General features: G+C 49.8%; 1 protein-coding gene across 1 annotated transcript in view; it reads right to left on the reverse strand.

The window, feature by feature from the left end:
- Positions 1-26,519, reverse strand: part of TMEM132D (transmembrane protein 132D) — a gene marked incomplete at both ends in the record, with an annotated part of 513,762 nt that overhangs the window by 407,224 nt on the left and 80,019 nt on the right. The window contains one exon of the mRNA XM_080717677.1: positions 3,438-4,326. Coding sequence (XP_080573803.1) covers positions 3,438-4,326 — 889 coding nt within the window. The remainder of the gene's footprint in view (positions 1-3,437; positions 4,327-26,519) is intronic.

Below are 26,519 nucleotides of genomic sequence, written 5' to 3' on the forward strand. Positions count from 1 at the left end.
CTGGGTTCCTAAGTTAGGACCGGCTCCCTCCCATGGCAGTCGATCTGGTCCCCTCTTGAGCCTGGCAATGAACGTGCTACTGGCACTTGGCTTATCAAAGATGAGCCCTAGCTCTGGACAGCACCGACACCATCAACACAGACATCTAGAGATAAAAGTCACACGCCCCTGGACATGGTGGTGAACACCTGTCATCCCAGTACTCGGGAGACTGAAGGATTATGGGTTCAAAGCCAATCTCACCAATATAGCGAGACTCTCGGCAATTCAGTGAGGCCCTGTTTCAAAATAAAAGTAATAAAAAATCCAGGCGTGGTGGCACACACTGTAATCCCAGCATTTGGGAGGCTGAGATGGGAGGATTGTGGTTCACAGCCAGTCTCAGCTACTTAGTGAGGCCCTCTGCCACTCAGTGAGACCCTGTTTCAAAATAAAGAATAAAAAATAGGGCTGAGGGTGTAGCTCAGAGGTATAATGCCCTGGGTTCCATCCGCAGACCCACACACACAAAAAGTAATAAAATCTGGCTGGGGGTATAGGTTAGAGGTAGAATACCCCTTGGTTCAATCTCTAGCACCACAAAAACCAATAAAATAAATAGAATCGAATAGAAAATCACATATCCAGAAAAAAGCCCTTGGTAATATCCAGATGGATCCTTGAGCATTATGTATAGCAGATAGCCAAAAAGAACAGGGCCACACACATTCTAAATATTCGGAAGCTATGCCAAATTAGCATCAGATTTTCATTTAAAAAGATGCTCATTTTTATCATTTTTTGATTATAGAAATTCAAACTAAAGGCTGATAATATTATGAGCACCCAACTTACCTGTAACTATTTCATAAACGTATAAGACTCATTTATAATTGGAGTATTTTAAGTACTGTATTCATCAAGCACATTATTAACACTCTCCTAAGAAACAGAGTACCAGTCAGGCACGGTGGTGCACACCTGCTATCCCAGTACTTGGGAGGCTGAGACAAGAGGATAGCAGGTTCCGAGACCAGAATCAGCAATTCATCAAGACTCCCGGCAATCTAGCGAGCTCCTGTCTCAACATCTAAAAACTCAAAAGGGCTGGGGGTGTAGCTTGAAGATAGAGTGCCACTGGGCCCAATCTCCAGTATGAGACCGAGACCGAGACCGAGACCGAGACCGAGACCGTTTTACTAACTTAAACACATACTCAGGAAATACCTCACTATCGTCTAATTTGGAAAGCCGATTTGTTTAGACACATTTGTAATTGAGGGGCTCTGAATAAACATACTTTTTTCCACACTCAAAATACCCAGCCCTTGACTTGCAAGCAGGATCCCCAAACCTAGACGCTCCCGATACGTTTGTTCCTGGATCTGCGAAGGCGAGGACGCCGTGGCGTGCAGCCCGGCAGAGGGGTTCCCTCTCGGTTCTAGGCCCCAGTGAAGGCATGGACTGTGAGGTAGACGGTCGTGGGATACAAACCCTTTGTGAAATTCAGTTCTACGCATACAACTGTTCCCAAAAGGAGCCGAGGGCTAGACCTCCCCTCCTGAAAGCCAAAGCTCCTGGAGTTGCTGGATTTTTTTTTCTGAGTCCGGGAAATCAACACACAGAAGCTGGCAAACTGATGCTCTCCCTAATAGGTGAAGCTAGGGAGAAAATGGGGGACAGGGGGAACTCTAGACGAAGAAGCAGAACCCATAGATGAGCAAGTAAGGCGACCTAACTGAGGGGATGGGAAGAGGGAAATTCTCTAATGCACGTGATGTACTTTAACAAACATACCAATGTCGATCACTAAGCCAAACATGAGGAGGGAGGCGGAAGGAATGGGGCAGAATTTGGGTAAGGGCTAATTGGGTGATTTGTGCCGGTACGCCTCTACCATCTTGCATCCCATTAAGATGTATGATTACAAAGCACCAATAAAAATTTTTTTTAAAAGAGTCTCACAGAAATATTCTTTTTGCCTAATTGAAAATATTCTAATAATTTGAATAATGGCATTAAAAACTTAAAATATGGCCAGGAGGAAGGGATGGGGAGAGAGCAGAGCTCCCCTCGGTCAAAACCTCGAGTTCCCCAGCCAAGTCTCTCTCTGTATAAGCACCATCTCCACAGAGCATGAGAGAAGACTGCTGAGCCATGAGAAGCACACAGCTTGGAGACCTCGGGGACGCTGGGCTGTGGCCAGCTGCGACTTCTGTCTCCAGAGAGGGGCAGTAGGTCCCGATGGAGCCCCCGCCCCACACATGTGCCCTAAATCCCCACGGCTAATCCCCTCGTGCGCCTGGGCCCAAGCCAAAGGCTTAACCCTCCAGGACTGAGCCATGGCCAGCCACTGCAATAATGTTGGGCCGTTGTTTTTTCCTTTAGTTTAAATTAAAAAGGAATTCCTAATACTAGGTCGCAATCAACAAAACTTAAATGTACACTGTACCGGCAAAACAAAAGAGCGATTAAGTCTCCTTAAACTCCTCCACCTCTGAAGAGAACACAGAGAAAGAAAACATGAAAAAATAAATAAAAAGTAAAATGGGAATTGCAGCTTTCAAGCCCAGAGAGCAGAGGACAAGAAGACATGTCAGCCCCTGATGAACTTTGCAAACCCACACACAGGTGTGTCCTGCATCCAGGGATCCCCCCCGTGGTCGGGGTCACAGCACAAGTTTCAGGTCGTTGCACCCCAAGCCCGGTCTCTGGGCCGTGTGACATCTCAGGGTGCCATCTAGCCAACCAGCCACACGCTACACTGCTGTTTAACCAAGCCTGTCCACCATCCAAAGTAGCGCAAACTATTTAACGAACACACAATCAACCTAAAGCCGGAGAGAGACAGAGACCGTTGTCTAAAGCACGGAGCGCTCAGCTTCAAGGCCCCATCTTTAGTATAATCTTACATAAGCTATCCCAATTTCTACTGAATATTCTCTGCTCCGTGTGTGCTCTTTTATTTTTTGAACGTGGGGTTCTATTTCCAGGGAGACGCAAAACGGTAACTCCGAGGTTGGTACCGCAGTATACTTAGAACTTGCGTGTTCGGAATAGATCTGGAGCTGGCACGCCGTCCCCTCCATCCTCTCAGAGAGGTGTTGAGATCTCCTTTGCTGCCTCACTGCAACCGCGACACGTCTGACCACCCAGCTCTGCAATGGCCGCAGTAGGGCCGCCTCACGTCCCCAAACCCTCCTCAGATACCAGGGCACCCGGCCAGCACCCCGCGGCTGCTTCGAGGCGGCCTAGGGAACCTATTAACACTTTCCCAATCACATAGCCAACCCAGAAACGTCAAACCAGACTCTCCATCTTACCACGAAAGGGGAGCTTGTAAAAAAAAAAAAAAAAATTTGCAGACCAGACATACTAGCCCAGCTCTGCAAAGGCACAGCACCCCCAGAACCCTGTCCACCCCTGCGCCATGCAGAGGGACATGCAGCTGGGCTTACCTCAGCGTGAAGCGATCTTCCGTGGAGTTTCTAGAGATGGATACGGGAAAAGTCAACACGTCTCCCTGTCTGGCTGTCTTTGGGGCATAGTGGACGACCACGTTGCTGTCCAGGCGTAGCTCCCTCAGGGATGGGGGGCTGGGGGTCTGGTAGAGAAAAACACTACCAATTCTATGCAAAGGGGGTGCAGACTCGTCCATGTCACTATTGCCGGCACGGGAGCCGCCGCTTTTTCTGGAGTCTGGCTTGGCACAGTCCCCACGTGCGTCCCCGGGTTGTACGGTATAGTAGAGCTCCACCTGGCTGCCCTCGGGATGCTCCGTGGACTTCCTCCTCCCGGCCACCACCGACGGGGGACTGAACCAGCTGGCCAGGAGCTCCAGCTCAGCCAGGCACAGCCCCAGGTCCCCGCTCAGCCGGCAGCTGCCCCTCACCTCCTGGGTCTCCCGGAAAGCAAAGACGCGCAGGCAGGGCAGCTTGTCCTCGGCCCCGCGCACGCCCCAGTCTCTGCCCACCACGTAGAAGAGGACCTGCACCTTGGGCCGGCTCGGGTAGACCTTCTCCCGCAGGATATGGGCCTTCAGCTTCCAGTTGAGAGAGAACGTGTTGGTAAATCCGAACGGGTTGGAGGGCAGCAGCAGGTCCGGGGGCACCACCTGCTCGATGGAGAAGGGCCCGTAGCTGGCGTTGAGCACTGGCAGCCGCTTGGACTTGTAGATCAGGAAGGACTCCACGCGGGACTGCAGGCTGGAGTTGCGCATGATGTCCTGGTTGGCCTCTTTCAGGAAGAAGGAGACGTCGGCGTTGTTGATGTGGTAGGTCACGGGCAGGTAGGTGGGTAACAGGGAGAACCGCTGGATGCCCTCCAGGATGCCCCGGCTCTCACTCACTGTCGGGAGGGAATGGAAAGGCGGGCATGAGTGACTCCAGGAAGCTTCACGCCAGTGGTGAGATGCTCTATCCAACGCCCCTTACTTAAAGCATCTCCCTTGCGATGACATACATGTGCTGGAGATATATATATATATATATATATATATATTCGTTTTAGAAGACATGAGTGTCATTAATAAGAGAAGGCCAGCCTCATCTGCCACTCAAAGATGGTAAGCACGCAAATAGCTACAATTCAGACAGAAGGGTTGTTTTCAATGTCAACGAGTTATAACAGTGCCTTTAGTAGGTTATGTCTGAGATGTGTGCCCTCTTTAATAAAAGGAGAGATGTGCCAGGTGTGGTGGCACACACCTGTCATCTCTGGGAGGCTGAGATAGGAGGGTCTCAGGTTTAAGGACAGCCTCGGGAACCTAGTGAGACTCTTAGCAACCTAGCAAGACCCGTATTTCAAAATAAAAAGGGCGGCCGGGCGCGGTGGGCACGCTTGTAATCCCCGAGCTTGGGAGACGGAGACAGGAGATCGCGCTGGTTCGGAGCCAGCCTTGCTGGCTTAAGAGACCCTGTTTCCACATAAAAAAGAAGGTAAAAAAATAGGTCTGGGAGTGTAGCCCATGGAGTGTATCCCAGAGGTAGAAGGGCTTCCAGGAACCCCAGTACCACCAAAAAATAAATAAATAAATAAATAAATAAATAAATAAATAAATAAATAATAAAAAGAGCTTCTGAGGCCGGGCATGGTGGCGCATGCTTGTAATCCCAGCACTTGGGAGGCTGAGACAGGAGGATCGCACAGGTTCAAAGCCAGCCTCAGCTACTTAGTGAGACCCTGTTTCCAGATAAAGTATGAAATATGTCTGGGATTGTAGCTCAGAGGTAGAAAAGCCCCTGGGTTCCACCCCCAGTACTACAAAAAAAAATGGGGGGGGGCTGCTGAGGATGTAGTTTGGAGGTATCAGAGGTAGAATATCCCTGGGTTTAGCCCCCAGTACCAAAAGAAAAAGGAGAGATTAACAAGGATTGGGAAGATAATGGCGTACTGCTACCAAGAGAGAGGGTTTTGCATCTGCCCAGCCAGGTAGACAGGGGTGAGGAGCTGGAGCGAGATTCTCAGAACACAGATTCACACCGCCGTCCATATCGCCTGATACTTACTGACCCACCGAGCACACAGGCTGTGCGTAAAGTCGTATGAGCCACAGGACGTGGCGATGGACCAGAGGCAGAGATGCATTAAGACAGGTAATTACAAAGCACCAGGGTCTCACCGAGTTGTTGAGGCTGCCGTGAACCTGTGATCCTCCTGTCTCAGCCTCCGAGGTTCTCCGATGGTAACTGTGTGCCATCAGGCCCAGCCCAAACTGTAATTTTACGAGATTTGATCTAGACCTAACAAACGTAAATTTCTATGTATTTTTTCCCTTTTGTTCTCTTTTATTTTTTGTGCTAGGGATTGAACCCAGGGGTGTTCCACCTCTGAGCGATACCCTAGCCTGTTTTGTTGTTTTGAAACAGGGTCATCTAAGTGGCTGGGCAGCTCATTGAGTTGCTGAGGCTGTCCTTGAACCTGCGATCCTCCTATCTCAGCCTCCCAAGGGCTGTGATCACAGGCGGGGCCCACTGCTCCCCGCTTAGATTTCTATTTCAAAAATCCAAACATCGCAGATGAAATAAGAACCTTCACGCCTTAAGAAGAGCACCCATCTTGCCTTCCTGGAGGACCCTCCTGATCTCTACTGTTTATTCCCACATGTGAGTTTGAGAGGAAGCAAAGAACAGACAGCGACTTTTCTGCTAAGGCCCTGGGTCTCAGCTTAACATTTCCCTCTTTCCCTGACGCCCTCCGGACCCCCAACTAGCCTGGCCACACTCCAGTGCTCCCTCTAGGAGCGCCACAAAAGCCATTTGTCTATAATGCCACCCTGGGCTGCGTGTATCTGGGTCACGGACCCCCATCGGGGCCAGAGTCCCCACGTACGGTGAGAGGCGAGGGGGCCTCTTCTCCACTGGACCCATGGCCTTTCGGACGGCGCCCAGCAAATGTCAGCCCTCCCGTAGCGATTTCATCAGTAGCCGAGTGAGCAGGCCCATGAATGAATTATGCTCCCTACACTACAAAGAGCAGATTACATTTTCCATTAGGGTCTCAGTCGCTGTCTTTCTCCGGTACATTACTGTAATCAGAATGCCTGATCCTTTCATCCCACGTAATCCGGCTGCCGGGGAGCCAAAGAAGACAGGGTTCTCTACGAGTGGGATTCCTAACGGACGTCTCGTTCCATAACACAGAGCTGCCCACTGTTAAAAGCACACCCGACGCTCCCCACAATCGCCCCCCGGGGCTCCATCCCGCCAGCCTGCAATGCACCCTAGGAACTGTCCGCACCAGAATATGGGTGGGAGACGCGAGCATTGGAGACCACCGTTCTGAACTTTCCTGGGGAACCTCTGACCTCTGGCCACCTGAGCCTCACAAACGAAACTCAATTTGTGCGGTTCCAGGTCAATAGTTCTGGGCCCTCCAACTTTATTCCAGAAAACAGGCTTTTTATAAAGTCGGGGGGTTCGCGGTGAATATCAACCTACAGAGAAGTAACTTCTTAGCTTTATCCCACACATGGCCTTGGAGTCTGTCTGCCTGGCATTGGACCCAAATGTCTACATCTTAAAGATGCACCAGGCTGACCTACAACAACACTACCCATCTAAGTAATTAGTGCAAGGAAGGAGAGGGGGGTAACAGGGTGAGGTGTGAAGGGAAATACATTGGTATGTGGGCATGTATGTTTGTAGCGCTTTTAATCTTACTAGGACATATAATTACAATGTAGCAATAAAGGTGTACGAGCAAATTTAGACACCATTTGCAAGGAGTAGGGGGTTAGAAAACTACAAAGATGTGCCCCATGGATGGTTTGAGGCGGGGAGGGGGGGGACTTACAAGAACCCCACAGCACTTCATCATAACAGAAGATCAGAGACACCGAGCATAAAAATGCCCTGTAAGGAGCAGCTCAAGAAGTAACCCACCAGCCTGGCCAGTCCCTTAACACCAGGACAGAGCTGGGTGCCGTGACACACACACCTGTGATCCCAGGACTCGGGAGGCTGAGACAGGAGGACCGCAGGTTTGCAGCCAGCCTCAGCGACTTCATAAGACCCTGTTTCGCCTTCAGCCCGGCCATTTGAAGCTGAGCAGGGGACAGACCCTGGCATCAAGCCTGCCACGGGCACAGATTCCTGAGTCCCACGTGGTGTGACTGCGTGCAAACCCTAAGTCAGGACGGGATTTTTATGCAGCACCAGGTAACCAGATCAGAGAGACATGAGCCCCTCTAAAGACAGTCAAAATGGATTCTAGGTGGGGACGGGGTGGGAGAAGAAGAATGGGTAGGTGGCTGTTGGTAACCCCAGGAAAAAAAGATAACATGATGGTAGACCACGGTGACCATGTGGGTGACGAGAGGGGGCCATGAGCCACGGGGCTCTCCTGGGGACCCCAGATCAGACCAGAATACAAGGCAGAGGCATACCCACTCCCGTGGCAGACCACCCCACCCTCTTGATCCACCCCCTTTCTATTGCGGAGCCCAACAGGAGAATCAGATGACCAAGTGCAGCCTGGATTCCTCCGTCTACAGATCAGCCGTCAGTCCAATGTGGGAGGCCAGGGGACATGGTGTAAACAGCTCAGTACCAAGGGCATGGCCCACCCGAGACCGCAGAGGCCAGTACTGGCCAGCCAGGAGACCCAGGGCCGTTCCCCTTGACAAACAAAACATCATGCTACTTAGTTACCCTTAATGAGCTATCTGGTCCACCCCAGCCAGCTGCCCTGGTTTTTTTTTTGTTTTGTTTTTGTTTTTTGTTTTTGTTTTTTTTTTCCCAACAAAAAAAAAGAAGCTGTCATGGATACACACAAATACAAAAGATGTGATAATGTCCAAAATCTACTGCGCCCATCTCTTTAGATGTCCTGTGTGACACACTTACGCCCTTAAACCAACACCCTATTCATCGCTGAAGAGCCAGGGCATGTTCTGCCACCTCAGCCGCACATCCTCTGACCACTCTCATCTTCGATCCCAATTTTCTCTAAATTTTGTTGTAATTATCATTCATTCAGTTCATGGTGCAGCTGCCCACGGGGTCCCAGTATTGTTCTTCCTATTATCAGACAGTGCCTGTTAAGAGTATTCATTGCTGCAAACACAATACTTTATCAACTCCATACCCCCACAAGCCCAAACAGATTCATCTTCGCTCCAACTGCGATTTTATATTAATTGAACACAGTGGTTGCAACCAAAAAACAAAAATACTTCGGCATACTAACAAAAGGTTACAATGGCTTTACTTTAGAACTTCATTCCCAGCCCGTTAAGTTTGTGTTAGGAGGTACATATGCGTGTAGGAGATACATATGTGTGTGTGCGCACACAAGTGTCTCTGTGTGTACCTCAAAAGATTAAACTCTAAAGTGTCGAGGAAACTGGCTTCTTTAATCACAGAAAAACAGACCCCTACGGCAAATATCACCAACATGAATTTCTGGATGTAAACAAAAACCCTATTTTTCAGGGGTAGCAGCAAGACAAAATCAGGAGACAGTCAAATCACAAAGAAAGTGTCTATAAAAGGCAGTAAAGTAAATAATCACAAGGGAAAAAGATGTGCAGTTTTATGGCCATAGTCCTTAAGATAGGGGAGGCTGGAATAACTGTGAGCCCACCCTGTTCTAACAGAAAAACAAAGAGAAGTAGACATAGAAGTCTAGGACCATTAGAAAGACTTTAAGAATATTGGAATTCCAAAAAAGGAAAAAAAAATGTGCCGAGCTCCCAGCACTTGTTTGGACACTACCTGGTTCCCAGGCAATGAGAAGCTGGTTCACGACATCTGGGCACGGTCCCCGTGACAGTCTTCTCAACACGATGCATCATCTCCCGCTTAATTACCAGAGGACAGCCTCCCGGAAGGTCAAGAACTCACCCTGCCTGTCAGTCCTGTAGCCAGCGCGATGCCTGGCATTTAGAAGGCCCTCGTGCGAGGTATAATTGCCAAATAAAGCACAGTGGCTATGTAAGTTAGGCAGTCATTAAAAGGATACTTTAGAATAAAACCAATGGTACAGGAATGTCTGTGTAATATACATATCATATATATGACATAATATTGCATATATATAATGTAGCCTCATATATGTGATACAATACTGAATATACCTAATGCAATATCATATAGATGATCCAATGTCATATATAATGTAACATTGCATATACTAACATAGCACTGTATATATATAATGTGGTGTACACACAACATACTATTGTATATACATTATGTAATAGTGTACACATAATATGTCACATCACATAATGTAATACTGCATACAAAAAATTAACTATTGTGTATACAACATACTATTGTATGCATGTTTTTTAGTATTGCTTACACACAATGTAATACTGTTTGCACATTACGTAACGTTGTATACATAAAATGTCATGTTGTACACACATAGTGGAATATAGTTTACACAAAATATTGTATACATAGGTGCATGGTGGCGCACGCTTGTCATCCCCGCGCTTGGGAGGCGGAGACAGGAGGATCGTGCTGGTTCGTAGCCAGCCGCGCTGGCTTCAGAGACCCTGTTTCTACATAAAAAGGTAAAAAAATAGATCTGGGAGTGAAGCCTGTGGGAGTGTATTCCAGAGGTAGAAGGGCTTCCAGGAACCCCGGTACCACCAAAAAAAAAAAAAAAAAAATTGTATACATAGCATGTTTTGTATACACACAAAGACAAATAACATTACATTTTTGGAAACAAAAACACAAGGGCTTACTCAAATAAACATAGCTGAAAGAATAAATCAGTCACAAAATAAAAACCCTGCAATAAATTAGGTGAAAGACTTAACAGCTTAGATGACACCTCTTTTCTTTTCCTCTTTCCCTAATACCAGGGTTTGAACCCAGGGCACCACAAGTGCTGGATAAGCACTTTACCACGGAACTAGGAGGTCCTTTTCGGTTTTTATTTTGAGACTACCTTGCCCAGGTTTGGCTTCAAACTTGGGAACCAACCTGTTGACTGAGCCTGCCAAGTAGCTGGGATTGGGGGTGTGCACCACCAAACCCCACCACTCTCAACAGAGTGGGTCCTACAAGACACCGCGTACACACGATTACATATTGGCAACATAAACGGACGGTGAGGATTGTGGGACCTTTGGGGAGGAGGAGCAGGCAGATTTGGGGACAATAAAGTCATTCCACGTCCTGACGGTGAGTGTGTTACACTGTACCCATCCCTGCCACTCTCCACACAAGTGTTACATGCCAGTGGATACACTGCCTTTGAGGTGTGGGTTCTCTCCGGGTGTAGAATTTGTGATTGATTACCAATTTTCTTATTTATTTTTATTTTCTATCTGCTGGAGTAACCAAGTATCACTTTTATAATACTCCCATAATATTAAAAGGTATTTTTGTTGCTGGGCGTGGTGGTGCACGCTTGTCATCCCAGCATTCGGGAGGCTGAGACAGGAGGATCGCGGTTCGCGGACAGCTTCAGCTACTTAGTGAGGCCTTCTGCCACCCAGTGAGACCCTGTTTCAAACGAAAGAATAAAAAACAGGGATGGGGGTGTAGTTCAGAGGGAGGATGCCCCTGGGTTCAATTCCAGTTCCTCACAAACGAAAAATTGGTTTTGTTTTGTTTTGTTTTGTTAGTACTGGGGGATTGAACCTAGCAGCATTCTACCTCCTCAATCTTTTCGTAGTTTTAATATTAAAAACAGGGTCTTGCTAAGTTGCCAAGGCTGGCCTTGAGCCGCAATCCTCCTGTCTCTGCCTCCTAAGTACTGGAATTACGGGCATGCACCACCACACCTGGCTTAAAAGGTATTTTGCTGGCAGTAGAGGATTCAGGGCCATTATTAAACCGCTCCTGGATTTTCATAGAAGGAAGGCCACAGACCACTCAGACTGGACAGCCGTGGAGCCTTTACTGAGGTGACGTCTACGCAGACTCCAGCAGCGTTCCACGGCTAGCCCAGAGAGAGATGTCAGCATCCCGGGGGGAACTCTCGGGGATGCTCAGAGGGGTCCCACCCTCATCCCCACTGCAACCCACAAAAACATCATCTTGCTTGACCTCAAGGTGCGTGGGGAATGAATGGAGCTGCAGAGGGAAGAGGACCGGGCTCACTCCCTGGCGTCCTCACAGGGATCAGCGTCGCGGGTTCTGAACCCAAGGGAGACGGGACGGCCCGATTCCACACACTCGTCCTGGTCTTCCCGGTGCCGCGACGTGTGGCCATCCCTCCCTTGTCAGGACATCTACTCTATACCTGTGCTTTTCTTTTGCTTCTATTCTTTGCTTTCTTGTTGGTAATAGACTGTCTTTAAAAAAAAATTGTATTTATCGCTGTTTCTCCAAAGAGAAATGTGCCTTACAAAAGTCACCCTCTTTATAGATTTCCCATTTGTAACAGCATGATACTTCTTTTTTATGGTGCATGGGGACTATTTTCCCTTGATGTTGGCTTCACATAAGCAGAAATAAATATTATTGTACCGGCGCTAGAAACACAACTTACACAGAGGAAAAAAAAATCTATTTTGAGTCTGAAATAGGGCTCTCCCCAAGTCTTTTCATAAGCACTTTATACATAATATAAAGCACTGGGTAATTCCGAAGCAAATATGCTGTGCTAGGATCTAGGGGCTGACAGAGATGGGAATGTAAAGGGAACAGGTAATTCAGGAGTAATTCTGTTCGGAGAGCGGGGAGGCGGGTGGGGATGGGGTGCAGTTATGAGCTTCCTGAGAAATTACTGCTTCCACAAAAACCATGTCAAGTTTTATCGTGAAAAACACCTTTTAAACTCACCGCGTATAAATGCTAAGAATAAAATGCTCTAGGAGAGACAAGGATGCCCCTGCCCCGTTGTCGTATATAAAAAGAAAATCTCAGCCAGGCGTGGTGGCGCACGCTTGTCATCCCAGTCCTTGGGAGGCTGAGACCGGAGGATGGCAGGTTCACAGCCAGCCTCAGCAACCTAGTGAGGCCCTGTTTCAAAATAAAGAATAAAAATATAGGGCCGGCCGTGGCGGTGCACGCTTGTAATCCCCGTGCTTGGGAGGCGGAGACAGGAGGATCGCACAGGTTCGAAGCCAGCCGCGCTGGCTTAAAAGACCCTGTTTCCAAATAAAAAAATATAAAAATAGGCCTGGGAGTGTAGCCCAGAGGTAGAAGGGCTTCCAGGAACCCCAGTACCATATATACAAATGGCTGGGGTATAGCTCAGAGGTAGCATGCCCCTGGCTCCCATCCCAAATATTGGAAAGAGAAAAAAAAAAAGTTCAGAAGACAGAATAGAGTTAAACATTGACACTTTTGCAGCCCATGCATAAAACTGATCAGAAGCATGGCTTTTCCACTCAGTATCACTGACATGTGGCGTGGACAGGTTTCTACTTGAGGCGGGTGGCCATCCCTGCACTGCAGGATATTAGGAGCACCACAGATTTTTGCCCAACTGGAGCCATCAGCAGCGCTTCCAGTGTGACAACCAGCGTCTCCCCAGGTGTCACCGGGAAAACTTTGGAAAGAAGGTCAATGGCCCTTGACTTAAAGGAGTGCTGCTTGGCCTCCGGCACGCAGCCACAGGGTGTTTTGATGTTCACAGGGTAGCTGAAAACTTGGGATCGTTCACAGGGGCATCTTGTCTTCTTAGACATCCCAAGGTGTGGGAATCTCCCAGTCTACGCTTCCTTGCAGGCTTGGGCTAGACGGACGGACGTCGCAGCCCTGTTTAGCGGGGGTAGGTAGGTGGCCCCCGCTTTTAACAGCGCCGCCCTCCCCTCTGCCCCGCAGGAGACCACCGCGTCTGGCGAGGCCTGCGGCTCTTCTCCTCCCGGGCTTGCCTGCTTCAGCTGTGTGTTGGGCTGCACTGTTCTGCTAACCGCGTTTTTGTTATTTGTTGGGTTGGTTGGTTTGGTTTGGGTACAGGGGATTGGACCCAGGATCTTCTACCTCCAAGATGCACCCTCAGCCCTTTTTGATTTGATTTTGTAACAGGGTCTCGCTAACTTGCTGAGGCTGGCTGCCAGCCGAGATTCTCCTGCCTCCGCCTCCCAAGTACTGGGATTACAGACGTGCGCCACCACGTCCGGCAGCTATGTTCTTAAAACTGTCTTGTTATAAGTTCTTATAACTGTTGTTATAACTGTTCTTGTTCTTATAACTGCCTGAATAACTCACCTGGTTTCGCATAGACACATATCTATCTCTGTGTGTAGATGATATAGATAGATGATAAATTGATAAATAGATGAGCAATGAGTAGCATCTATCCCCAATGCAAAAAAAATCCTGAAACTTCTGCTATGAATAAAATAAGCAGTTTTTTTACTTTTTTATTTTTTTGTGGTACTGGGGTGGAACCCAGAGGCTTTCTACCTCCGAGCTACACTCCAGCCCTATTTTATACTTTATTTGGAAACAGGGTCTAAGTTGCTGAGAGCCTCACTAAGTAGCTGAGGCTGGCTTCGAACCTGCGCGATCCTCCTGTCTCAGCCTCCCAAGCGCGGGGATTACAAGCGTGCGCCCCCACACCCGGCAAAATAAGCAGTTTTCGAGAAATAAAATACAAAAAATGGCCTAATGATGACCACTAATAGCACGCAACCTGGTCTCACTGAGGGAGCCGCCCCGGATTCCCAGGGCGCAAATCACCAGGGGTTTTCACGGGACCCCGTTTCCCTAGCTCGAGGCCAATGGGGACACATCACCAAGACCCACTCGCAACCAAGAAAACGGAAGCGAAATGGAAAGATGTGTTTCCTCCTGCTAATCCATAAAGGTCATCCATCACGCGGCAAAGTCTACAACGTTTCTACAGCCAATAATGCGCCCTATCGATCGGCAATTACCGAACCAGCTAAGAGGATTAAAGGACTCCTCCGTCCATTTTTCAAAATCTTATTTAAATTGTCTCAACTATAATATTCCACCAAATACCAAAGAAAATCAATGCGATTAGAAGGCTCGCCGCTAAGCCTAAGTGGCCATGGTATTCCTTGCTGTGTGAGGAACGGAATTAAAATCACCAGCACCTGCTTCCAGCACGCATGATCTCCGTCAGACCGGGCCTGAAGAGGGGCCACTTCAGGAGGAAAGAAAGAAAAGGGAGGGCGAGAAAAAGGACAGAGGGAGGGAGGAAGGAAGGAAAGAGAAAAGGAAGGAGAGAAAAAGAAGAGGGAAGACAGAGAGGAGGGAGGGAGGGAGGAAGGAAAGAGAAAAGGAAGGAGAGAAAAAGAAGAGGGAAGACAGAGAGGAAGGAGGGAGGGAGGGGAGGAGGAAGGGAGGAAGGAAAGAAAGAAGGAAGGAAGGAAGAAAGGAGAGAAACTGGCTCACAGGCCAAGCCAAGTGTGCTGTGTGCGGCCCCAGGACCATGCTGCCCAGGGTCAAATCAGAGACAAACTTTCATTTTTTTGATATCAGGAACCAAGCTCAGGAGCATTCTACCTCCAAGCTATGCCCCCCAGCCCCATTTTATTTTTTATTGTTGAATCAGGGTCTCACTAAGTGGCTGAGGCTGGCCCCCGACCTGCGACCCTCCCGCCTCAGCCTCCCGAGACCTACAACGGCAGGCACGCACACCACGCACAGCCAGGTCCTGGATATAGCTACCGACACTTTTCCAGCCTCTTCATATTTCAAAGATGAGCGAGTTAGGTAGCCCCAGGCAGAAACCTTTTTCAGCTCTCAATCGTTGCAGATAAAGTGTCTACGTTAGCCTTTCACATGCTTAAAAACTCCTGCGTAATCGTTAAAGGAAAGCAGGGAAGGAGACCTTGCGTCGCTCCCAGCGAGGGGAGGAATCAGGCTGGAACGAACACGTGTGACACACACGTTATCTCTAAGTAAATGAAAAAAAAGTCATTCCAGGGGTACCGGTGGAGGATCCTGCAGCCCTGAAAAGATGCCACCGTCTTGTTTCTCTTTTTCTGTTTCTGGTCCTAGGGATGGAACCCTGAGGCACTCTACCTCTGAGCTATACCCCAAACATATTTTTATTTGCTATTTTGAAACAGGGTCTCACTAAGTTGCAGAGGGCCTTGCTAAGTGGCTGAGGCTGGACCTAACCTTTCTGCGTTCTCGTTTCCGCCTCCCAAGTACTGGGATCACGGGCATGTGCCGCCAAGCAGACAGATGCCGCCACCTTTAATCTCTCCAGACTTCTAGCACGGTGAGCGAGGTGCTGGGCCTCTCTCGGGAGCTGACGGTAGCTCAGGACCTCAAGCCCGAGTGGCCTCCGGCCTTCATGCCCTGGGCACCACACTGGACTCGCCCCCACCACCTGCCATACAGACCAAGGGGTAGAAAAGGCGTTCAACAGGAGAGTCACAGAGCTCCTTGGGGGAATGCACGCGAGAGGTTAACCGCACACAGAATTCACCAAGTCCCCGGGGCCTCGCATCTGTGTCTTAGAACTCCAAAGTCACCTTTCCCAACACTCAGCGTTTGTGTTTATGATACTATTTTATTTTTTAGAGGTACTGGGGATGAAACCCAGGGACATCCTACCTCCGAGCCACACCCCCTGCCCTAGTTTTTATTTATGTGAAACAGGGTCTAAGCTGCAGAGGGTTTCACTAAGTAGCTGAGGCTGTCCATGAACCACAATCCTCCGGTCTCAGCCTCCCAAATGCCGGGATTACAAGCGTGCGCCACCATGCCCGGCTTGTGTTTATGATTCTCAGTCAAGGAGACAGTGCCGGTAAGATTCTGGCGAAGGAGGCAGGCAGGAGCACTAGTGTAGGTGACGCGCCACAGCAGACAGGGCGTAAGAAAAGGAAAAGGACCACTGGTCCTTCTCTGCAGGACAGAGGCTGTGTTATGATGGTCTCATTCAGTGTTAATGATTTTATCTCTAAGAATGTTGAGATGGTAGGTCGATAGATTGATTGATCGATCGATAGATGGATGGATGGATGGATGACAGGTAGACAGAGAGACTGTAAATGAAACCTCAGATAGAAGATAGCAGGACCCAGCTCAGTTCTCAGGCCCGGCCCAGCATCCCGCTCCATCCCACGCATCCGCGTAGCCGACATCACACGCACCGCAGTAGGGCTCACAGGTGTGGCGCCAGTGTGCTGCCCAGCTCTGTCGGCGCGCACCTGCATCAGCCCAAGCACCCTTGCTAGCAGGTCCCGCAGCTTAAACGCCAGTGCATCTGCTCACAACGAGGTCTGAAACTAGGTCTGTCCTTCCCTAAGGTGAGAACTTTCTTCGAGAGACACCGCAGGCAGTCCTGGCTCGCTGGCCCGTTGCAGATTCGCAGAGACTGTTCTATTGACACCACTCCGTCTCCTGCCCACAGAGACAGCTGGAAAGTGTCTTTGCCCACCCAGACGCCTTTTATCCATTTCTCTTTTTTTTAGATGTACTTTTAACGGTGCATTGTAGTTCAGAGTGGACCTCTGATGTGGTTCAGAGCGATGGGGCTATTCCTGCACACAGCGCTTGGAGAGCTTCCGCCTGGCTCCCTCCCCACACGACGCTGAGGTCGCCATCGATATTCACCTATGTAAGGAACTTCAAGTGTCTTCTTATCAATTCTCCCTCCCTGACCCCTCCACACTCCACTGCAATTTCTACTCCTTTATTAAAGTCCCTCCGGTATGCCGATTACTCCCAAGCTTCCACATTCGAGAGAAAACCCAAGACTCTTCTCTTTCTGTGACCGGCCAACTCACTCACCATCGTGTCCTTTGTGTCCGTCCATTTTCCTGCGGATGACACCACTTTGTTCTTCTTTGTGACTGAGTAGGATTCCACCGTGTGTCTAGCCCATAACCTGGCGACCCTCTCACCCACTGATGGACACCTAGGCTGGCGCTGTGATTTGTCTACTGTGAACTGTCCTGCTCCGACCATGGACACGCCTGCATCACTACATCGCTCTGACTTCCGTCCCCTTGGAAAGGCACCCAGGAGTGTACAGCTGGGTCGTATATCCTCCTGCAACCGTTACAGCAACAGGGAGGCAGAGAGGAGGGGGCAAGCCTCCCGTCCGTGCTCCGTCCCGGACATCAATAGCCTCACCCGTCACCTTCGAGGGCGACAGCCGCTGTCTGTCACAGGACGCCCTTGAGTGCACTGAGCGAGTTCCCATCAACCCCTGGTTTCGTGAGGATTGATACCAGCAACGGTGCTGACTCTATCCAGGGTCTTCAATGTACGCCTAGGGTACATTTTTGTCTGTTTTGTTTGGTTTTGTGGTACTGGGGATTGAGCCCAGAGGCATTCTGCCTCTGAGCTACACCCCCAGGCCTGTTTTATTATTCTTTATTTTGAAACAGGCTCTCGCTAAGTTGCTGAGAGTCGCACTAAATTGCTGAGTCTGGCCGCAAACATGCAACCCTGTCTCAGCCTCCCAAGGACTGGGATTACAGGAGTGTGCCACCACGCCCAGCTACACGGGCATTTTATTCCCCCGCCCTGGCTCCATGGCAGATAGAGAAGGACCACATGGCAGCCCTTCTCTCATCAACGACAATGAGCGTTTCCAAGCAGGTGTGTCCCTGGGGCCAAGCCCTCGGAGGACTGGAGGACGGCGCCCATCTGAGGAGCTACGCTAAGGGATGGCTTCCGGAAGCCTCGAGGCCCACAGCTGAAGCCTGCGAGTCTGAGCCTGCTGCCCGCCTTGGAGGAGGAGTCACGCCATGGCACCTCCTGCCCTCGGTCCAGCCTCCCAGACTGGAGACCCTCGCAGCGTTCTCAGGACCCTGCCTGCAACATGCCAGAGAAACACAAGGCTCACCCTGGAGGCAGACACCTGGGGAGACCCTAGACAGTGTCACAGAAGGCGCAATTAACTTCTCAGGGACACACTGCAAAGAAGGGCGTGGTGGTGGTGGTGGTGGGGTGTTTGTGTGTGTGTGTGTGTGTGTGTGTGTGTGTGTGTGTGTGTTAAATATGAACACCCCCCTTCTTGTGGTACTGGGGATCGAATCTAGGCATATTCAACCTCTGAGCTATACCCCCAGCCCCACTGACTTCTTATTTTTGAAACAAGGTCTTGATAAGTTGCTGAGGGTCTCATGCGATTGGTGAGGATGACCTTGAACCTGTGATTCTCCTGCCTCAGCCTTCAAAGTACTGGGATTATAGGTGTGTGCGCCACCAAGCCTGGCAAGTAGGGCCGGCCTAAGGAGGCCGTGTCTGTGTGACCCAGTGGGGTTCGCGGCTCTGCCCCTAATCTGGTCATGACTCTGCTCCTGTCCAAGAGGATTATGGAGAAAGCCTAGCCGCACTTCCCCGCAGCTCTGCTGGATATAAAGCCAACTTCAGAGCAAGTTCACAGCTTTGCTCCACTATCCTCCTCCTCAATACTTTCTCTCTCCTTGGATCTTAATTAAAAACTAAGCTCATCAGAGACTCCAGCTCACACAACGGTAATCTCACGTAATGCGTCGTCAGAGTTTTTTATTTGCTTAATGAAACCCTAATTCTTTAAAATGACGGAGCGAGAATCGTCAATTGGCAGCCACTCTGTGCGCCATAGGATTGTCAATTATATCCCTGTCTTCTCGCAGGAATACAGTGGAAGGAAGCCCATATCGCTTCCATATTTAATAAATGAAGAGCCAGGCATGATGGCCCATGTCTGTAATCCCAGTATTCAGGGAAATGAGACAGGGGGATCATAGGTATGAGAACAGCCTCAGCAACTTAACGAGGCCCTATTTCAAAATACAAAATTAAAACAGAGGTGTGACTCAGAGGTAGAATGTCCCTGGGTTAAGTCCGGAGGAGGAGGAGGAGGAGGAGGAGGAGGAGGAGGAAGAGAGGAGGGGGGGGAGGGGGGGAGGAGGAGGAGGAATATCAAAGATGAGTTAGCCAGGCGTGGTGGCGCACGCTTATAATCCCAGTACTTGGGAGGCTGAGACAGGAGGATCACAGGTTTGCAGCCGGACTCAGCTACTTGGTGAGGCCCTCTGCAACTTGTTGAGACCCTATTTCAAAATAAAATAAAAAATAAGGCTGGGGGTATAGCCCAGAGGTAGAATGCCCTTAGATTTATCCCCAATATTACAAAAAAGGTTAACTTTTGCTGTATTTTTCAATGCTTATGTTTTAATATAGTATCACTCCTCCCCTTCACACACAGAGTAACCCCAATGTATGACACCACCTTTGGACTATAGCTCAGAATGTCCAGACGTACGACGCTCTGAGGATGCCACACGGGTTATAGCTGTTAGGTGAATAATGCTTCTCTCGCACTGAAACAAACAGCCCTGACTCTGGCAGGACCTTGAGAGCCAGCGCTTCAGAGGGAAAAACACGTGGTCTAAAGGCTCCGCAACAGAACAGACCCTGAGCCCTCCGCGCCCTGAGGACCTCGACACCATCGAACACCTGCGGCCTCTCCAATGTCTCCCCGAGGTTGTGCCCGAACCCACACACGACAGACAACAGGATTCACTCAGGGGCGACGGGGCAGGCCACGCAGGCGATGCCAGCGGCTCTCACCAGGCCAGGGGGTCGGTCACTGAAACCAACCGAGTCTGGAGAGGAGAACACCCCCGAGCAGCTGTGGGCCCAGGTGTGGGAAGTAAGAATCCATCATCTTCAAGATGCAGCTTGTGGATTCATAAACACCACGGGCCCAGTCTTCCTGTGCCGTGAATGCACTGGGAACTGCATGGGCTGGTGCATCCTGGCTGAGGGGATCACTCACTTGGCAAATGGGGGAACGGGCGGTGGCGGTGGGAGGGCAAAGGGGGAACTTACTTGATAATCCGACCAGAGCGGTACCCACAAGGACAAGGCCGTACCCCAAAGTACAGGGTTTTTTTTTTTTGTAGTACTGGTGATTGAACCCAGAGGCACTCTACCTCCGAGCTGCACCCCTCAGCCCTATTTTTTATTCTTTATTTTAAGCAAGGTCTCACTGAGTTGCAAAGGGCCTCACTAAGTAGCTGAGGCTGTCCACAAACCCGGATCATCCTGTCTCAGCCTCCCAAGTGCTGGGATGACAAGTGTGTGCCACCACTCCCGGCTAAAGAAGTTACTGAAAGAGAGTCAATGGCAGATAGTAGAAAAGTCTCAGGGGTCCTCTGCCCTAGGAGTGCATAAAAGCTTGAGGACCACTGGGTCTGGCTGCCAGGGCTTGCTTAGGGCAAGCAAAGAGAATCCATCTCTCAAAGAGCTAGAGGTCCTGGTTTCAATTTAGACAAATCTATACACCTAAATTCACAGGACCATCCCTGCCCCAGACCAGCTGTAGGCGGATAAAACTCATTCTAGGTTGGTTTGTTTTTTGTTTCGTCTGGTTTGGGTTTTGGTGGTACCAGGGATTGAACCCAGTCTGAACTGCACCCTCCTCAGACTTTTTGTGGGGAGAGGCTAAACCCAGAGGCATTCTAACTCTGAGCTATACCCCAGTCCTATTTTTTTTATTTCTTTTTTTAGTTTTGAAAAATGCTCTTACAAAGTGGTTGAGAGTCTCACTAAATAGCCAAGGATGTCCTCAGACCCGTGATCCTCCTGCCTCAGCCTCCCAAGTACTAGGGTTGTAGGTGTGCACCATCATGTCTGGGTCTCCTTTGAAAACAGGGTCCTGCTAGGTTTCTAGGGGTCTCTCTAGGTTGCTGAGGCAGGTCTTGAACCTGCAATCTTCCCGTCTCAGCCTCGCAAGCACCGAGATGTACACCACCATGTCTGGCTTCGACCCCGATTCCTTTTGCAATTCATTCAGGGCCTCCCAGACCCAGCCTGGCCTGGGTTCTGCCATCCCTGTCCCACTCTGGACAGTCCCCAGGGCCTGCGAGGTCAGAAAATACACAAACCACAGTGTGGTGAGTCACTTCAAGCCGAGGGCTCCTGCATTATTCAGACCCGAAAGGAATCAGAAAGTGTCTTCATCCCCAAACTTAATCCAATTGATTAGCGTAAGAACTGTTTTATAGAGGCCTTCCAAATGTTCGCCTAATCACAGAGAGATTCCGGTAAAACACTACCGACCCGACGATCCTGGGCTTTTCCACAAATCAGTAGGCACATTTATTTAAACAATTTAGAGTCGTTTAAATGGCCTCTTCTCTTATTATTCATTGAAACATCAGGGCAGACTGATAAGTTAATTGAAAAAAAAAAAAAAGACACATACACTCAATCACATGGCACTCAGCAAGTACCGGAAATGAAACGCTTACGATCCATGGCTTTCAACAGAAGGAAATGCAAAGGGGGTATCTCCTGTGTATTTCCTTTATCAAAGGCACATCCGTCCACACCAGGGCTCTGTGAGGATCTCGACATGTGGGACGCTTTGCTGGCAACTATTTTTAATTTCTATTCAATTTCCCCAGTCATCCTTTTCTTTCTGTCTTAACTCTTATTTTCTCCCTTCTTCTGATGGTACTCCCCCATCACTCCCTGAACCCTGATGCCTCCAGGCCTAAACACCCCCCTTAAGGTACAGCACAAGCCTCACAAATAAAGGCAAACATTTGGTTTCCAGTGATTTAAAAAGCTAGGTCCACCCGGCCTTATGCGGTAGATTGTCTGGGCGCGAGCAGGCATACCTGTAAGTCCAGGCAGTACTCGGGAGACTGAGGCAGGAGGATCGCAGGTTTGCCGGCAACCTCAGCAACGTAGGGAGGCCCTCCTCAACCTACCGAGATCATTTCAAAATAAAAAGTAAACTGGGGGTGAAGCTCAGAGATAGAATACCCACAGGTTCAATCTTTAGTAACACACACACTCACACACAATGAATACTAACCCAACTCTTAAGAATAAAGTCAGCCTCTGTATCCTGAAGTTTCTAGGTAGCAGATTCAACCAACCTCCAGAAGAAAATATATAGGGGGGAAAAACTTCCAGAAATTTCTAAAAACAAACACTTGGATTCCTTCTTTTTTTTTTTTTTTTGGTAGTCAGGATGAAACCCAGGGGCATTCTACCTCCGAGCTACACCCCCAGCCCTATTTTCTATTCTTTATTTAGATTTTTAATTTTCTGAAACAGGGCCTCACTGTCCACAAACCGAGATCTTCCTGTCTCAGCCTCCCAAATGCTGGGATTACAAGCGTGCCCACCACATCCGGCTCTCTTGATTCCTTGAGTGTCAAACACTGCAAGATCCCTCCCAGGAGTGAAGCGTGGAGGGTGTGGGCAGGGAACTCCTCCATGGCGGGCAGCCTGGGCCCCGCCCGCGGCTCCTCGGAGCACTGCTCCCAGAGTCCCTTCCTTACAGCCTGCACTCCGGTTGACCATGGTTGCAACCGTACTGAACATGCACTGCCTGTGTCTTTCTTGTCATCATCCCCTAAATGATTCGGTTGCCCCTTCCCCGATGGACATCACATCTGCCTTGTGGCAGGTGTCTTAAGTCCTTGCAGGGGGTTAAAAGCAGAGAGGATACAGGTAGGTGATACGCAGGTATTGTGCCATTTTATACATGGGAGTTGGATGGGCGTTGTGCATTCATGAAGAGACCTGGCCCCTAAGAGGCAGAGCCAGACAAGACATGAGCTCTCAGGGATGGAGATGACATTCACAGACTACTGGGACAAGCCCATAAGTCCCTTGGGCAGGGAGAGAAAGCAGTGCTTTCAAAGTCCCTGGAAAATCCAAAAGTCTTTGACTGTCTTATCAGGGGAAACCACAAGACGGGAGAAGAGAGGGAGCCCAGAGAGGAGGGAGGAGGCTGCCAGGGCTGCAGGAGCTTTAGGTAAAGCATCTGTGTCCCGAGGACCTGCAGCCGCAGAGTGACTGGACTTCCTCTGACGTGGGGCCCTCTTGCTGGGGCGAGGGGAGGCTTGCAGGGGCCAGGACTGAGCCAGGAGGGCCATGAGACCACCGACAAGAAAAAGAGAGCGTCCCGGCACGGCCAGCGGACCGTGCTGAGTAGCTGAGGCTGACCTTGAACCTGCGAACCTCTCGTCTCAGCCTCCCAAGCGCTGGGATCACGCATGCGTCATCACTCCGGGCTTTGGGCACATTTAAATAATTATTTTTAGTACTGGGGATTGAACCCAGGGACATTGCACCTCCGAACCACACCCCCAGGCCTATTTTATTATTATTTGGAAACAGCGTCTCGCTAGGTTACTGAGAGACTCACTACTCGCTGAGGCTGTCCTCGAACCTGCGAGCCTCCTGTCTCAGTCTCCCAAGTCCTGGGATTACAGGTGTGCACCAAAATGCCCGGCTTTCGCCACATTCAATCCCAGCATTTGGGAGGCTGAGACAGGAGGACGGTAGTTAGCAGACAGCCTCAGCTACTACTTAGTGAGGTCCTCTACAACTCAGTGAGACCCTGTTTCAAAATAAATAAGAAATAGGGCTGGGGATGTAGCTCAGAGGCAGAATGCCCCTGGGTTCCATCCCCAGAACCGCAAAATAAGTAATAAATAAATAAATAAATAAATAAATAAATAAAATTTTAAATAAAAAAGAGAACAGATGCTCTAAGGAATTATTTCACTCAGCACAAGAACAAATGAAACCTGGCTTGCCGGAGCAAGGGATCCCCACCTCGCTGGGTGCCCACCTACTCCTCCTCCTCTGGTGCCGAAACCTGGATTCAGGCGGGTCCTCTCCGGGCGGAGGCCACTGTCTCTAGCTCTCAGCCCTCCTCCTCCACTTTTCCAACCCACACTACTCCTCCGGAGACACTAGGTTCTGTGACTGCAGGCAGGAGTTTAAAAACAAAATCAGAAAAGAAAGGGTGCCGGGGTAACAGTGCGGGTGGCCAGGAAGAGGCCACAGAGCGCTCCGGCGCGGTCCTCAGACTCATCCTCCATAACTACAAACGTGCCTTAAAGTCTCGGCATTAGAACAGGAGCTTAAAAACACGGCCCCATCTGCGCCAGGTGCTGCCCGCCGTCATCTCAGAAGTGAAGGGTGTCCGTGGGACGAGGGAATTTTGGCATAAATAATCCGCTAGGGCGTCTCCTTCTTCTAATCTGATTCATTGGCTGAGGGCCGGCCGCTGCCAAGGTGCCAACTGGGTTTGCTCTATGTAGCTGTGGTTTCAAATACCACCTATATGCCAATGACTCAAAACTTCATATCCTCAGCCAAAATTCTGCCAACCAGCTCATGACCCTCAGAACCTGCAGCCTCCTCAACAGCTCCATCTGGACATGGTGCTGGCTTCCCAAAGCCCACCCAGCGGCCGCACCCGCCCCGTCCAGGGCGGAAACGTGACTCCCATCCACCACACCCGCCCTCCTCCTCCTCCTCCTCCTCCTCCTCCTCCTCCTCCTCCTCTCCTTCCTCTCTCTCTCTCTCTCTCTCTCTCTCTCTCTCTCTCTCCCCACCCCCCTTAGGATTGAACCCAAGAATATTCTATCTCCAAGTTACACCCCCAACTCTTTATATCTTTTAATTTTTAAACAGGATCTTGTCAAGTTCCTGAAAGTCTCACCCAGTTGCTGAAGCTGGCCTCAAGCCTGCAGTCCTCCTGGTGTCTCGGCCTCCCAGGTCCTGCGTTCCGGGTATGCCCGGCCCACCTCCTCTCGACCTCAGGACCCACGCCGCCCTCTTCCCCACCAGCTCCCCTCTGCTGCCCACATCACTGCTCAGAGGCCCCTCCAGGTCCTGCTTGGAGCCACTCAACGTGGATGGAGTAATTTTTCTGGCTCTCTTAATTGCATATAGGATCATGCCTCTGCACTGCTGGAGAGCCCTTGAAAGTATTTAGCTGCCGTAATTAAAGAGAAACCTAAAGCATAGTCAGTCAGACCTCGGTGACCTGCCACCTGGGCCTCTCCAAACCTGCCATAATGGCCTTGCTCATGTTCTCGTTGTGTCTGTCTGTCTGTCTCTCTCTCTCATGTGTGTGTGTGTGTGTGTGTAGGGGAATGAATCCAAAGGCATTCTAACCCTGTGCTCTATCCCTGACCCATTTTAGAATTATTATTTTATTGCTATTGTTTGGGGGGAAAAAAAGAGTCTCACTAGGCTGTTGAGAGTCTCTGCCTTGCTGGGGCCGGTCTCAAGGCTGTGATTCCCCTGCCTCAGCTCCTCGGCTCTGCAGTTACCAGGCCCGCGCCCCCACGCCGGGCTTGTTCACTGTCTTTCCTGCCTCCAAGCTCCCTCCTGCCTCCAACCTTTCGTAAAAGTCATTCTGCAGCCTGGTGTGATCTTTCTTCTCCCGCTACAATTTGCACGGTTCCTACTCATTCCTTAAGACTGGCAAAGGGTCCCTTCCCCGGGACTAGAGCAGATTCCGCACGAGCAGCTCACCAGGGCTGTGTGCACACATGCGCCCGTCTCCTGAACGGCACTGCAACGTGGGGACACGGCGCACCACTCAAAGGATGTCATCAATTCTCCTCTGTGCCTGTGGCACTGGGGGTGGAACCCAGGGGCCTTCTACCTCTGGGCTACTCTCTCAGCCCTATTTTAGCTTGAAACAGGTTCTCACTAGGTTACTGAGGCTGCCTTCAAACCCATGATCCTCCTGTCTCAGCCTCCCAATAACCAGGTTTACGCTCATGGTGAATAAAAGTATATTTTAAAAAATTAAAAATAAATTCCAGAAGGATAAGCTCTTAGAGGAACCTCCACTACCCCTGAATAAAATTGAAATCAATCACTAACGTGCTTTCCTAACTTGCCGTCTGTTTCCAACACTGGGAAGAGCCGGAGTGGGGAGCGGCACTTGTTTTTCTTGCCTGTGTCCCCAGAGCATCAAAGGCTCCTGGCAGAAGATGTTGCTAATATGTAGCTGTTGTGTCCATGAGCGAGGGCGTGGAGACAGTGTGTATTACAGGTGGAGCCGACTGCTCTACTAGCAGATACGGAATTTAATTCACTCAGCAGCTCTTGTACTTCTGTTAAAAAATAATAATAAATAAATAAAACAAACACCTTATAACCTAAACTCTTTACCAGAGGAGTCCAGAATTAGAAATATCAGAGCCACGCACGGCAGAGCACACCTATAAATGCTAGCGCTCGGGAGGCTGAGACGGAAGGATCACAGGTTTGAGGCCAGCTTCAGCCATTTAGTGAGGTCCTCCACAAGTTTGTGAGACCCTGTATCAAAATAAAAAATAGCCAGGCATGGTGGCGCACGCTTGTCATCCCAGCATTCGGGAGGCTGAGACTGGAGGATCCTGGTATGCGGGGGACAGTTTCAGC

The sequence above is a fragment of the Muscardinus avellanarius genome, assembly GCF_963383645.1.
Source record: "Muscardinus avellanarius genome assembly, chromosome: 21".
NCBI lineage: Eukaryota > Metazoa > Chordata > Mammalia > Rodentia > Gliridae > Muscardinus > Muscardinus avellanarius.